Consider the following 16002-nt stretch of genomic DNA (forward strand, 5'->3'; position numbering starts at 1 on the left):
ACAGCGTCTAAAAACTCAATCCAGCCGCCATAACACAGAGACAGAGTGGCATCAGCCTCTATTATCTAGTCCCTATGCTGCTAACACAAAAGGCTCCCTGGAACAAAAATCCAATCAGTCGTCTCTAGGAGGATTTGCTCCACAGCAGTGCTCGGCAACACTGGTGGCTGAAGCTCTGACAAAGAAATAATCTGAGAGCCCACAGCCTGTTCAGCGCTGTTTACCGCCGCAGACGCAGCATGCTTTTAAAGGCAAGAAGAAGAAGAGAGGCTGTCGGCGCCTCTGTTGTCATTTACTGTCCTCCGAGTTAACACACATACACAGACGCACACATACACAGACACACACACACTCACTGCTCTTTATGCATGAAAACATGAAACACATGGCTGCCTGTGTGTGCACTCCGTGAAATTACCGCTTTTGCAACACAGGAAATATTTACTCTGTGTATTAGTATTATAGAGACAAACCTACAGGCACACACATGGACAAACATTCAGAGTGATTGGATGAATATTATTGTTCCTTGCCCTCTTTGCCAATGTTTATATTCCCATTTTCACAAAAAAAACCTTTATAATAATATGCTTTTTCAGCCATTAAAAAAACCCCTTAAGGTTTATATGTTTTATACCTTAAAATACAGTGTGAATAGATTACTGGAAACATTCGCAATGAGCAAAGCAATGACTAAAGAGCAGCATGACAGTGTTGAAACCGACCATAATGAAAAGAATTCTGGGAGATGTCAAATAAACATGTGAATGAAACAAAATACTTTCCCATTTATGTTTTTGAGGTGTAAAAATACATTTCTTTATCTGTTCATTTGTATTCTGGTGGTAAACCTTAAGCAAAATCAAATAGAAAGCATTTAATACCAACCCTTCCACATTTTAAACAACATTAAATAGAAGCATGGTTTTGTAATGACGAGATAAAATGTGCAAATTGACAAAGAAAGGATATGGCAATAATAAGGAGTGTTGTTTTCACAGCTGCCCATTTCCACAGAAGTCTGTTAATCACTTTGAAATAATGTTTGTCCCTGTCTGACTTCACACTTCTTTCTTTGTGTTTGCAAAGTCTGCAGTGGAATCCAGCCCACAGTTTCTCAGAGCCAGTCAAGCACACACAGGTTTAAAGCCCGGAGAGTTCCATCAGTGCAGGTATGTCGGCGAGTATAGGGGCTGGGAGGGCTGCTCTCCTGTTCTTATTCCAGGGTCAACCGCACGTCTGGAAACAACTGCGTCTGCTGGGACCTGCTCTATGTGAGACAAACCAGGAAACTAGAGAGAAATTGATATAATGGCGGCAACAACAAGCCATCTGTGTGTGTGGGGGAGACGGGAATAATGGCGCACACTAATGAACTACTGCATCAAATAATATTATATGATTATATTATGTCAGGAGATATCCAAGTTAGAACAATTTCATAAAATCATGATATAAAATGTTAGTATTTAGACACATTTTCAGTCAAATCTAGTTTACTCAAATACTAACCACTCCAAATTCCCTCTGTTTGAAAGTGAAAGATTTTGTTCCTATTTACCTGCAGCGTCTCGCCTTAAACACGTAAAAAAATCTGTAAAGTGGAGGTCAAGTTGAGTGACCTTTGACCTCCCAGATCCTTATTTTCTGAAGGCAGCGCTGAACATGAAACACATGGCATCAAAGCTGTAATTGAGAAGATTTGTGTTGATATAAACAGCAGAAGAACCAAAATAAAAGAGATCCACTTGCACATTACTTCACAGTCCTAAATCCATACTGTACACGCACTCAGGGATAAAGGGAATTCTCAAACCTGTCCTGATCTCATGAATATTATTGACCTTTCTCCCGCCATAAAGAGCCTATAAAAGCAATAAAGAATCTAAACAGTAGCGAGTTCAGTTCATTTACAATCCCACATTATTGAGAGCTGACTGCAGATATGGAACAATGAAATCAATACGCAATAAAACAATGGTGCGCTCTCTATTGTCTCCTGGCGCAGACAAAGCCCCGTCCAGGTGTTTTTGTGGCGCCGCGGTGTGCACCTGATGGAGGAACAGTTGCCAGCGCTAATCATTATTTAGTTGTGGAGGGTCTGCAAAGGTCAGCAGTCTGAAATGTCAGGCTGTGTGTTCTACAGGGGCCACATGCAACACGCGCCGCTCAAGTGTCCAATTAAAGAGGACGGAGGAGGGCTCGGGAGGAGGAGAAGAGGGGGGCTGGAGGAAGAACTGAGGGAAGACAAGTTATGAAGATGCCGTCACACAAGCAGGACAACTACATGAGTACTCTATTTGGAATAAGGTTCAGGGAGGATTAGGAGAGAGACATCACCGGTGAGGTTGGCGTAGGTCAAGAGGTACTTATCCAGTTAAAGTAAGTAGAGTTTTAGAAGCGTACTTTTACTCCTACTTAAGTCATATATTTTACAGTACTTTTACTTGACTACAAATTGTGGCTGCCGTAACACTTTTGATAATATTGTGTGGGTTTTTTTACACCACTCTTTCAGATATGATTTAGTTTTTCTGAGTTGTGAGATTCTGTGCGTTATTTCACGTTTTGTCATTCAAATTACATTAACTAACAGTGTTTTTTGTGTCTAATATGTTAACACATTTAAGCAAAAATTTTAAACCTAGCATTTTTTCTTCATATGTCCAAGTTTCAGATTGAAATAGGAAGATATTGTTCCTAATCCCCCGCAGTGTCTCAAGTTAAACGTTTAAAAAATCAGGAAAGTGGAGATCAAATTGAGTGACCTTTGACCTCCCTGATATTTCCTTATATTCTGAAGGCATGGGTTGTTTTGTTTTTTTTTTTTGTTTTTTTTTTACAATGTTACTTCAGACTCTTTCAATTACTCTTAGTTCAGAAAGTTCCAGAAATCATTTTTAAACTCTTATTTCACAATTTCTTGGACCAATACAAGACCATAAACAGTTCGATAATTCTAATTAATTGACGTAAAATAGTGCAATGATTGTGGTCTTAATTACAAGTACAGGCAAACTTCTTCATCCATTTATAAACAAATCCCTGGACCACACAAAGGATTCCTGCTTATGTGAGTTGTTCCTCAGTGTAGCAGAACTAACTGAAGAGATGGGACAGAGAGTGTGAGAACACGGGAGTTGATCATTATTTATAGTGGCTAATGAATGCCATTAGAAACAGAGGCCAGTGGAGCAGCGCGGGCACAGTCCTCATCAAATCTCATTCCCGCTCACATACAGCCAGTTACTCCCGCCTATTAACGCGCTCACGGCCTGTGATTGGCCACGCTCGCTCCACACACTATACAAACTGGAGAGAGAGAGAGAGAGAGGAATGCACAAGGACATGAAGAGCAGGGGGTTTACTCTTAAATAAACAGAAATATAAAAGAGAGAGACAGAAAGAGAAACAGGAAGAAAGAGAGAGAGAAATACAGGCAGAAAGACAAAGAGGGAGAAAGAGAGAGATTTGAAGTTTAACAGACCTTTATAATTAAAACATGCAACATTAAATCTCACCCACACCTGTGATATTAAAAAAAAACCAAAGAAAACTGTGAGGGAGAGAGGGAGAGTGACAGAGAGTGAAGGTGTGTGTGTGTGAGAGAGAGAAAGAGAGAGACAGGCAGACAGAGAGATAGAGAGAGAGGCAGACACACAGATAGAGAGAGACAAGAGAGAGAAAGAGAGAGAGACAAAGAAAGAGACACACACAGGTAGATAGATAGAGCGAGAGAGAGAGAGGCACACAGGAAGGCAGAGAGAGAGAGACAGAGAGAAAAAAAAGAGTGAGCCAGACCAAGATAGATGCACACAGCAAGGCAGATAGAGAGAGAGAGAGAAAGAGAGAGAGACGCACACTCGAGGCAGATAGAGAGAGAGAGAGAGAGAGAGAGAGAGAGAGACAGGCGAGGAGATAGAGAGAGACAGACAGAGAGTTGCACACAGGAAGGCAGATAGAGAGCGCGAGACAGAGAGAGAAAAAGAGAGAGACAGACAGACCGATAGAGAGACAAAGAGAGATAGAGAAAGACAGACAGGCCGACAGAGAGACAGACAGAGAGAGAGCGAGAGAGAGAGAAAGAAAGATGAAGAGAGAGCTAGAGAGAGGCAGTAAGCCCTTTAAACCAGAGAGAAGAGGATGTCCTGTTAGTTTCTTTATCAGTCCCAATCATCAGACTCGTTCACAGAGCCATCATAATAACCTTGAGAGCTTCTGTGCATGTCCACTCGCCCACTGTGAATAGTAATACACGACAGGCCTGGATAAAATATGTCCGCCAAGTTAAGATTATAATAGACTTCACTTCAAGGCCACAGGTTACAACAGGCAGACAAGCGACCTGCGATCATTTAGCACAGCACACCGAGTTCTGCAGCGGTCACAGAAGCCTGCCTCTCTGGAGTTATGCCTGAAAGACATCTCTAGGGCCCTTTATGAGCAGGAAAAGAGGAGTCCAACACTAAAATATTCTTGTGTAAAATTTTGAGCAGATTCGGGATCCACTCAGCATGATATCCGAAGAACTGTTAAGGCGGTGTCATTCGCAGAACATCTCATTACCACATTGGAGGAATTTTGTAACAGAATTTAAGCCTTTTTCTTAGTACTTATCAGTTCTGTCATTTTATTTTAAGAGTGAGTGTAATTTTCTCTGTGTGGTACATGTTGACTTTTTGATTAAAGGATGTTTTATACACCATTTGGTTTAAATATGCAACTTATTACTTTTCTGATTTACCAGTTACTTTACTCATATTGTTTGATTCATTTTACATAGTGTGGAGTCACGCTGGTTGGTTTTAATGAACATTCTCCTTTTAAATGGAAGACCTTAAACTTTATGTCTAGTTTCATAAGCCAATGATTAAAATAAACATGAGAATTGCAGTTGTCATGGTTTAATCTGTTTTTGTGTGTCTTGAGAACTGGTGAATGAATGATTGAAGTGGGAACTGTCCATGGTGCTTAAAGGCACACGAGGACAACACGAGGACAACAGTGAAGTGGATTACTACAACAACACGCTTTGGACAAGAGCTGAAATATAAAGGTGCACTATGTATCTTTTTGGGTGGAGGGTCTGCCACCTGCTTGGATCCATGGAGATATTAAATTGGAAAAATTTCAGAGTATTGTATTGAATGTATCCAATGCTCACAGTTAGAATGCATGTACTTATGTCATTTTTTGCGATAAAACAGCTGCAATTAAACACAAGGTAGTCAAGGTTACATAATTATTGGCCTTTACACTGATGTATGGACAAATAGTCATGTAGATGCTTTTGCCAAAATAATACAGCGACTACAGACTGCAGACAACTATGATATATCAACTTGTCAATAGTGCTGTGTGAAAAAGCTCCACAGATGCGCTCCATTCTTCCTTGCATGTCCAAGATTCTGCCATACTCCATCTCATCCACCTCTTCCGCCCACACCTCTCTGTCCCGTGTGCCCTCTGTCAGCTTCTGAAGTCCGGGGGCGAGTTACAGCGCTGCCCTGAGCCTAAACAACAGCTGCGGAGTAAACCTGCTAAATTAACCCAGACTGCACCAGCCTCACTTCTGCATTATTCTAATCAAAGCACATTAAATCATCCAGATACTTTACACATATGGGTCTCGGTATCCTCCTTGCCGTCCCCATCTGTTTTTGCTCTGCATTTCTCTGCCTTTTCTCTTGGCGCTGTGTCTCGGTGGATCTCTGCCTCACACAGCTGTGGATTTAGGTCCCCTCGTGAAACTACTTTGTGATTTGTTTCCACATCTAGTCAAAGTTACGAGTCAAGCACCATCTGTGTTGGTAGTGCAAATGTAATATAGAAGGTGCAGATTGGACACAATTCAGGAAAGCGCACAGGCATGTCAAACATACTGAAAGGAGATTAAAACGCAAAACTGCAAAAACTGGCAACCCACACTGTTTATTAACAACAGTGGTAGTATATTGATTATATTCCCAAAAAAGCCCAAGCAAAAATTCTATGATGGATGACTTCAAAATGAGACACGTGTGGTAAAAAAATATAGTATCATAGTAAACTTTTGCATCAGTTTCCTCAGTTTTATGCCCTGTGGATACTGGCTAGCACCCATAAATGTTGAGTGTAGTTATGATTACATTTGAATACAAAACGATGTGGCGTAAGCTAAAACACAAAAAAGACAAAAAAGACACAACTATGCCATGTGTTTATGTATGCATTCTAGTTCTATTTTATGAGCGGATAGTTTCAAGATGATTTTCAGCCCTTACCTGGGTTGGTGATGGTCAGCAGGTCTAGACGTCGCTGTTGCTGCAAAAGAGGAAAAACAAAATGTTATTTGGTTTCAAGTATTCTTCAGATTTGCGCATTTGAACTTGTCGTGTGCACTGTAATGGGACTGATGGCTTAGATCATATCAAATATTGAGAAAGTTGTCAGTTCCTGCTAGCATCTTACTGCTGAAGTGTCACTGGGCAAAACACTTCACCCATCTTACTTCTATAGCTACTGTATGAATGTGTGAATTAATGGTTTTCATAATTGTAAAAAAAATGCAATAGCTGCCACTGTAACCGCATTATTGACCAAACCAGTGACAGATTTGCGTGTATTTGTTCATTTAAATTACTTTTTTATAGAATAGCTCATTAAAAGAGACATAAAGGTACAGTAAGATTTGAGTTACAGCACAAATCTTTTAAAATCTTCCACTTCACGAGTCATCCCTCTATAGTTTTACGTGCGATGTCTTATAGGTGACAAGTGTATTCCAGGCATGAAGGTGTGACATGCATGTTCTCCTTCATATGGAGGTGCAAAGTGTGTTACAGCATCTATTTGCAGAGTGATAACATCTGAATATCAGAGGGGAAAATGCACTCTACAGGGAACACTTGAAATGCCCAGGTAGCACGTTAAAAGGTCAGTGTGCTCGGTCGAATGTGGGGTAGGTACACTTAATCAGATCAAAACATATCTCAAATCTCCACAGAGAAAGTATTGTATTCAACATGGTCCATATAAAAAGCATGTGTGTGATTATGTTTTTGAAGAAATTCCCCGACTCTGGTGAGTGCAGGTGTGACCTCATGAGCTTTGATGGAGTGTGTTTGAAAGGACCGTGCAATTTTACACTTGATGTCTCCTACAGCTGCGGAGAGGTGCGGAGAGGTGCTGGTTCGCCCCTCTCTTTAACCCTCTCTCTCCTTTTCTCACTCTTCTCTCCTCCCCTCCTCTCTCCTTTCCTCACTCCTCCCACCTCTCCCCTTCTGTCACTCCTCTGTCTCCTCTCCTCTCATCTCTCCTCCTTCCACTCTCTCCTTTCCTCGCTTCTTTCTCCTCCGCTCCTCTCTCTTTAACCCTCTCTTTCCTCTCCCTTTAACCCTCTTTTTCTCTCCTCTTCTCTTTCCACGCAGTGCCGTAATCAACACCTCGGTGCTCCTCGTCTCTCGGTCCCTCAGGAAACTTCTTCACATCCGGGAGAGGGGAGGATGAAGGGTCTCCAATTCAGGGGTGTGTGTGTGTGTGTGTGTGCGCGCGCGTGGGGGTGTGTGTGCGTGTGTGAGTGTGTATTATCACACTGTGGGGACTAAAATCATAAAAAAAGTTCTCATGATGCAAATCCTTTATTATATAATGAATGGCACCAAGTTAAAGGTCCACTGTGTGTCCATTAGCTGCTTACCTCCATGGACATTTTTTGCTTGCCTGGAATGTTTCACAGTATGGCATTAAGCGAGGTCAAGCTCAGTCTCCAGGAAATTAACACTAGTCAATGTAATGTCCCCAAGAAGCACGGAAATCTAACATGAGCACGTGTGTGTGTGAGGAGAGGTCACAGTCGAGGCTTTTTGGAGCAGACGTCATTAATATTCAAGTGTGGAGCAGAGAAGGATCAACGCTGTGACTCTCAGCAGTATTTTAGAGTCCTCGTGTCCTTATGTACAGTGACACTGGGGAGGAGCTCTCTGATTAGCTGTGATATGCTGCTTTTAATATGTAATAATAAAAGATGCACACGTTTCTAGCTGATTGTAGAGAGGGAATTTGCTATAAAAGGTGAGCAAACGTGAAAATAACCTGTGTCTTCAACAATAAAACATGTCAAATCTTTGTTATAGATGCTCACAGAGATATTGGACTCATTTTATAAGTGGCTAGTTCTGTTGTTGTCACAGAATTCATAAAAAACGTACCATACAGCTGCTAACAAAATGAGTGAGTACGTAAAGTGCTGATGCAGATGTGTACAATGAGAAGGAGAGAGACAAATTTCATTAGCTCCGACTATAAATGATGCTTGTGTGAAGAGGCCGGTTTCTCACAGCAGAAGCTCCTATCCCGACGTTCGTGTAAATACTGCAGAGGTGTGCGAGGAGTGAGTGGTGATCATGTCAGCAGCAGAGGTCACTGTGACAGCACCACACAGCGTCAGCCGTTTCACCAGAGTGCAGCTAGACCTATATGTTAGACCCACAGTATATAGTGTATGTACAGAAGCAGAAGATTTACAGGCCCACGCCCTACTCCAGACTGGAGCGCTCAGGCACCTCGACAGACTGCTGACTCTCACACAAGCACCGGGAGCAACAGCAGTGATCAATAATGGTGGCAGACATTTACACCCCCAGAGCAACTGCTATTACTACTACTACTGCTACCACTGCTGCTACTACTGCTACTACTGCGACTATTGCAACTACTACTGCTGCTGCTCTTACTACTACTGCAACTACTACTGCTACTGCTATTACTGCTGCTACTGCTACTGCTTCTACTACTACTACTACTACTACTACTTTAACTACTGCTACTGAAAAAAAGTCCACTGTGGTACCTGATTATGGGAAAACTTAAAATCACAATTATTTAAAACAATGAATTCTATAATGTCAAAATGAATCTAAGTTCGGATATGATTAAACATATCAACATTATTAAAATGTTTTGTGCCCCTGTAGATTAGATGAGTGGTTTTGCTCCAGGTTTTTCAGGATAGAATGAGTTCACATATCAATCAAACTGAAGTTTATTAACGATTACAACATGAATAGAGCAAAAACTGGAACCTTGATTAGAAATTCAATTAATTGCACAGCCATTTTCTATGTGAAAACTCTGAAAACCTTTAGATTTACAATGGAATATTTTGTGCTGATATTAAACCTGTTTCTATCTCTGAATGATTCATAAATGTGAGATGGTAATAATTACAGTTGATACAAATATTGCACGGATGAAATTAAATGTTTAAAGTTACAATGTCATTCAAAGTTTAAAGGCCTTCATAGAAACAGGCTGGTTCGACTGTGTTCTGGGATTGCACAGCACCCTCTACTGGATCTGCCATAAACTGCAACAAATGCATGGCTCGCAGGTGAAGTACAGACTCCACAGGTAAAAAACAGTAGGTTAAACCTCAGAATTACTACTAATCAATTCAAGATGCAATAGGTCACATTTGTGGGAGGGGCTCTCATCGATGTTAATGTTTTAACTGGTTTACGTCATACTGAGGAACATTCCAGACAAAGAAATTACATCTCTAAGGAAACCTGCAGGCGGCCGACCCTCCACCAGAAAAATAACACAGAGCACCTTTAAAATTTGAGTTATTTAAAGCAAATAAAGACGCTTTTGGTTTGTTGTCACCCTGCCTCTCCATAATGAATCCGTGAGGGAGAATTACAAGACACAAGCGGTGCCCTCTCCTCCTGCCGCCGGTCCTTAACATGGCTAAGGTGCTTATGTTCGCTTATAGGAGGCACACAGACAGAAGAGCAGGGGAATCCGCCACACTGAGAATCACATTAGCAAAAGCATTTCAGGGCAGAAAATAGGATTGAATTAATCTTTATCAAACAGAGCCAAGAGCAAGGGATCACACCCCCAGTGGAGCCGGCCTGGCCTCAGCATCGGCCACGCTGTTGGGATGAAAAATGCAGAGGAATGGGCCAAGACTGATGTATTGAGTCAGAAGGTTGTATGTGGACAAATTTACAAGAAAACATTAAAATTTGCTTTTTTTTCCCCTTTATTTGTAATATTGTTTTTACCTGTTTCTGTGCAGCACTATGAAAACTGTATAAACTTACGAAATGTGCTATACAAAAGTGGAGTGGATTGGAAATAAATCCATAAAGAATGTTCTAATTTACAATATTTTGACCATCGATATATTTTTATAATATGAAAAAAGCTGGTGTCTCCTGCTTTGGGCTATACATGATTTACAAAGTGAATCATAATAGAATAGTGTGTGTAATTGTGAGGTGCTTAAACAAACACTACAATACAACTGATCAACAACTATACAGGCTCTAATATACACCATCTCATTTAGTGTTTTGTTTTTTTTTCTTTAGTTTTATTAGTTTCTACAGTTTATATACATGCAGAAGACATCAAATATATGAAGTAAGATATATGGAATTATGTAAGTATGTATGTATTATGTAAAGAACTACTTACTTTTTTTCTTTACTACATAATTTCATATATCTTGCTTCATATATTTGATGTCTACTATGTGTTTCTAAATGTAGTAAAAATAAATAAAAAAAAAAAAAACACTGAATGAATTTTTGCAGTATCTTCTATTTGAGTACTTGTATTTACAGCGACTCCAGTACAACGTTACATGGCTGTTGTGTGTGTTGGGGATAATTAATTAGACTGACCTCATGCCTTGCTGCACAAACACAGCAAGGGTTAAATTATTATTTGCAAAAAGCGGAGTGGCCCTGGCTCCACAGATGTGTCCCGCGGGCGAGTGGGGAGCGGACCTGCCAGTTTACGTGTTATTAGGTCAATAAACAAGGAAGCAGCAGGGAGCCAGAGGTGAGGCCGCTGCAGCTGTCACTGTCTGCACAGCCACAACCCACTCACTTAGCACCACGGTAAACAACGGAAAAACACCGCTGGGACCGAGGGCCTCAAACACAAATGTATTATATCTCTATGAATGTTTTATGTGGACAAAGGGTTTCAAAAAGAGGAATGATAAGGTCGGTATTTACATTTGATTATTCTGTGCAGTTTGGGAATAAGCCAGCTTCCAAAATATGTAGTTTGGCCTCAGATTTTGGTGGCAGTGGCTCAGCTGGTAGAGCATTCAGTGACCCAGAGGTTGTTGGTTTGAACCCTACTCCCATAAGTGAATGTTGCTGGTATGTCACCTAACCCGGGACTGTATAAACTGATGTACTAAATTTGTGAATTCCTTGATGTAAAACACTTTAGCTGCCCAGTAGATGAAAAAATGTTATAATGTGTATAAATTACACCCATTAACTATATAGTGTTGGATTTTCTGTTAATGTCAGTTAAACTATTTCAAAATGATTATGCAGCAAATGGGCCTTAGAGTGCTTAGTTTGGTACAATAATCTATAAAGCAAACTGCCTCTGGACCATTATTAAGTGAAAGACTAAAAATTAAGGAAAATGGCAGGAAACAAAGGAACTTACAAAACAAACAGAATCAACAAGAATCCAAATGAAATCAGCGATCTCAAGTATAAGAATGACTCCGTACTGATAAGGAAACAAGGAAAGCAGTTTTATTGTCCAAGTCTCTGACCCGGTGTGAATGCAGCATCACTCACTAATACGTTTTGATATTTGTCCGCCTAACAGCGCCTTGGAACTTATTAGCTGTATTAGGTTGAAAGATGTGCTTTTGCTTCACACTAATATGAAATTGACATTGTGACTAAAAGACAAACTGCCGTATTTTTCGCTAAAACTCTTTTTCAGATTGAGCTTCTTTTGAGTCCATCTTGGTTCACGCTAAAAAATGGCTCTTATATTGCAGCCCTGACAGGTCCATCCCTCGCTGTAAGAAATCCATACGCTTCTAATCAGTATAAATATGGTCATTAACAGAACCAATCAGGAGTCCGGCCTAAGTCTTAATCAGAAGAGACAGAGGAGGAGGGGTCAGCGCAATGACAGCAAACCAAAACCATTCATGTCCTAAGCCCTGTTATATTACCAAATGAAATATTCATGCACAATCTACCCAAAACCCATTTGCCAACATTTCCTCCAAAATTTACTTTTCATATTTGCTGATTGTTATCACCAAGAGAAGAGAGAGACAGAGGAGGAAGAAGGCTCAAATCCCCCGCACACATCATTTTGTAGCTCATTCCAAATTAATTTAAAGTCAATATGGCAAAATTGCATGGCCTTAGTGACTTTCCAACTAGTTTTTACTTGTGTGTGTGTGTGTACGTGTGTATTGGATGTGTTCACGGACGACTCTTAAGGTGGAATCCCATTATAGAAATAACAGAGCATTCCGATTATAATATGGTGTGTGCAAATATAAGTGAGCACAGAAAGAGAAAGATGTAAACAACAGATTAGTATAGTGTCTTTATAGTTGATGCCGCAGAAGTATTTATTTACACAGCTGGAAGATAAAGAGCAAACAGTGTTTATTAGTGTTGAACTAAGAATAAACGTCCACTTGTTCCTTTAAACGTTCCATTAAACTGGCATTTTGTGAGAGCTACGAAGCAGGGAGGTATTCATGTACGGGAGAAATATGCATGTCAAGATGAATCATTTCTAACGCATAAATTAACAGTATCGCAAATTAACTGAGAACCTATGTCAACAAACAAGACAAGAATGGGATTTCAATGAATGTGCTCCAGGACGGAAGTGTTTCAATAGACTAGAGCTGACCAACCCCCAGTCAAGTCTTCTTTGTTCAGACGTTGGGCTTCTTTTCTTTGAGAGTCGCCCGCAGTGTTTGAAAGTTGTGGCTTGCCTGTTTATTGTTTTGCTCTTGAGAGGCTATTTTATAGAAAAATAGAGGTGTTTTTTTTTAGGTTTTTGGTAGTTCTGTTTCGTGTTAGAATGAAATAATTATAGACTTTTACATTTTTAAAGCAGTTAATGATGCTAAATATGATCAAAACATGCACATCTCATTAGCAGTCATTCCGCAACAACAGTTATATTTGACTGGCAACTAAGAACAATGCAGTGTTTGGAGCCATAGGATTGCTTTATCACAGTCCCAATACAACTCAGGCACACATTATGGTCTGGAGCACTCAAAGAGAACCATAACAACAGCTTAATTTAACTAACTGTCTTGAAAGATAATGATACACATGAAATAAAATGTGAAACTGGCACAATAGACTTTACTCTAGTCTATCACCACATTGCATCATGTTGCCAGGCCCATCCATGATTCATCTGCATTTACGGTGAGTGGAACAGCGACTAGTAAAAAAATATGACAGTGGTTTAGGCGATAAACATTTAATAAAACTGCAAGTCCCTTCTTTGTCTGTTGATCTTTACTACTCCAGGGATGCATCAATTATTACTGTGCGCTGCTTTAGCCCCGCGCTCCTCCTGATGAGGTCATTCTGTAGACAGGAAGGAAGCATCTGCATCTAATCTCACCAATGTCCCCTGTGACCACTAAAACACATATAAAAAGACCTATCAAATTTCCCAGATAAAAAAAAATATTGTTTAGGGCAACCCAGGCACCACTTTAAACCGAAAGCTCGCCCAGACCGGCACACGTAATACATGAGCAGACTGTGGAGCTAAAAGGGGGACTGGTTGTGTGTCCTTGTCTGTGGATCTTAGTCATGGTCCTGCAATGAGGCGCAGGGTGAGCTAAGGATGAGCTAATGGGTGAGCTTTTAAGTTAGGTTTGGGCGTGGCAGTCTGGCCCAGTAAAATCAGAGGCATAATGCTGTCATACTCTGAGAAATACAAGGATGCTAGGTGTCATGTAATAAAGAATAAAAAGAAAAGAAAAGAAAAGTGTGACGGTATAAATAAGAGTGCAAGAAAGTATGTGAATCACTTGATCTAAATAATCCATCTTTTGCTATTGACCTTATTTAAGTGGGAATCCCATTAATTTCAAGGGAGAATTTGAGAAAAGTTTTGCAGCAAGAACATGATATATGTAGGTTGATTTGTGTAAAAGTTCATGTGACCAACAAGTCAACAGTGCACCAGTTCTCTAGGAGGCTTTAAAACGGCTTTGTAGTCCATATAGAATGCTGTCAAGATCGGCAGCCCAATGCAAAATCATACAACTAGAATGACGAAGGTGGCAATTTCCAGAAGAAGGTGAATAAGAAACAAAAATCGACAGAAATTTCTCGATGAAAATAATATTATTGTATCATAAATTTACATCTCTGGTTTTGGTTTTTGTATACAGTATAATCTTATTTTTATATTTTTGTAATCAGGAACCTAATTATGCAACATTTGATGAGACAAAACAGCATAATCAGTATTAAACACAAACTACTATTAATGTATATAATCATAGAAAAACTGCTGTATCCAAAACTGCACTCTTGATATTGTGGACTTACATGTTGCGATGTAGAGATGTGAAAAGCACAGGCAAAGTGGTAGGCTTTGTTGCGTGACCAGGAGTCCTCGGTTAAAAATACAACAAACCAAGAATTAAAGATTCATTGGTTGTGAGAGTGAGGCGGAGGACATCTCAGGCCACCTGCTGATGGTTCTGTAACACTACCACAGCACTGACACTGCAGTAATGTGATCAGCCTCTTATACGCTCTTATATGAGCACACATGCCTGCACACCACTGCGCTTCCTTAAAACCACTCAAATATGATTCAATTAAAGTGGGTTTTCATTAAATATTCATGCAGGCCAATTAAATGAACAGTTAAGAGTCTGTGAGAAATCTGTGATGTCTCTCTATCCCGGACAGACCATAGACTCAAGGCTCAAAGGGAAAGGACCAAGGAGTATTTTCAAGTGTCGCTTAAAAGATATAATATTTGGAGCAAAGAAGCACTTAAACTAGTTAAAAGGGTGATAAGACTAATGAAACTAGCCTACAGGGCTCAAGTATGTGACATTTAAGGTCTGAACAATGAACAGTATTTAACTAATCCCAAAAAATCCCAAACAAAACATCCTGTCTTTTTATGGAAACATGTTAAGCCTGTAGTTTTAGACATCTACAAACATGATCTGAAATACATGTTTTTTTTGTAGCAAATAAGTTATATACAGACTACACTACAAAGTTGTTTTCAATCCACCAAGAGAAAGGATGCATTAGTGGCAAGACTCTTCTCTATTCTCTATATTTAAATGAGTGGAATTTAACCAGAAGTACCATCCACTCAAGTGCAAGTTAGTTGCCATGGGCGCCGTCATCATCTTTGGACTTGTATTATTTTGCATGGGGCAACTAATCTTGACAGCAAATAAGTTCTATTGCTGGGTTTCCGATGACATCACAATGTTGTATAGGCCAGTAATATTTAATACAAATGGGGAGCAGCTAAAATTAATATTGTGCATGTGGCGGACTAAGATGAACTGGTGGTATTATTATATTTATGTGTTCCATGTGTTTAATCACCTGTTTGTACCTCCCATTGTCAACAGTTATGCCACTCTAACACTTTAGACTCGAATATCTTCAATGACATAGCAAAGAATCAATGCCACTTTTGGATGGTGGAGCTCGGCGACACTGATAGCATGCTTGATTTGTGAACACTACAATGTGAAGGACAGTTTGGTCAGACAGCAGACTTTGTCCTATCATTACTGTCCCATTGGGCTGTGATTGACCCATGACTGATGGAGTGCAGGTGAAGTGACCTGGTATTTACTACCGGCCTCTGAATCAATGAACTCACGCTGACAGCTGTGGACTGGACAACCATCAACATTTCTCAGTATATCAAGATGTGGCTCTTTAATATGTTCGTTTACAGAGAGCTGAGCAGGTTTTTGTATTGTTTTTGAGAACTTTTAATCTTTTTAAAGCCTGTGTCTGGAAGAACGGTGTAGGTGAATATTGACTGGACTATCTTCTATCTTTCTCTTCCAACCAGAGTATCAATAGACACGCCGTAAAGTTGAAAAGTTCAGCATCTGTTCTTGGGTCTAATTGGAGCTGAAGGTCAGAAGACGTGTATGTTACTATTGGTTTATTGTCTTTATGGATCCAATAGAGG

At 40.1% G+C, this 16002-nt stretch overlaps 1 protein-coding gene across 1 annotated transcript in view; it reads right to left on the bottom strand.

Annotated features, from left to right (window-relative positions):
- agbl4 (AGBL carboxypeptidase 4) overlaps positions 1-16002 on the bottom strand; it is a 200689-nt gene that overhangs the window by 64659 nt on the left and 120028 nt on the right. Inside the window, exon 6 of the mRNA XM_055221304.1 lies at positions 6264-6303. Within this exon, the coding sequence (XP_055077279.1) occupies positions 6264-6303 (40 nt within the window). The remainder of the gene's footprint in view (positions 1-6263; positions 6304-16002) is intronic.

This window comes from Periophthalmus magnuspinnatus, chromosome 4 (assembly GCF_009829125.3).
Source record: "Periophthalmus magnuspinnatus isolate fPerMag1 chromosome 4, fPerMag1.2.pri, whole genome shotgun sequence".
Classification (NCBI taxonomy): domain Eukaryota; kingdom Metazoa; phylum Chordata; class Actinopteri; order Gobiiformes; family Gobiidae; genus Periophthalmus; species Periophthalmus magnuspinnatus.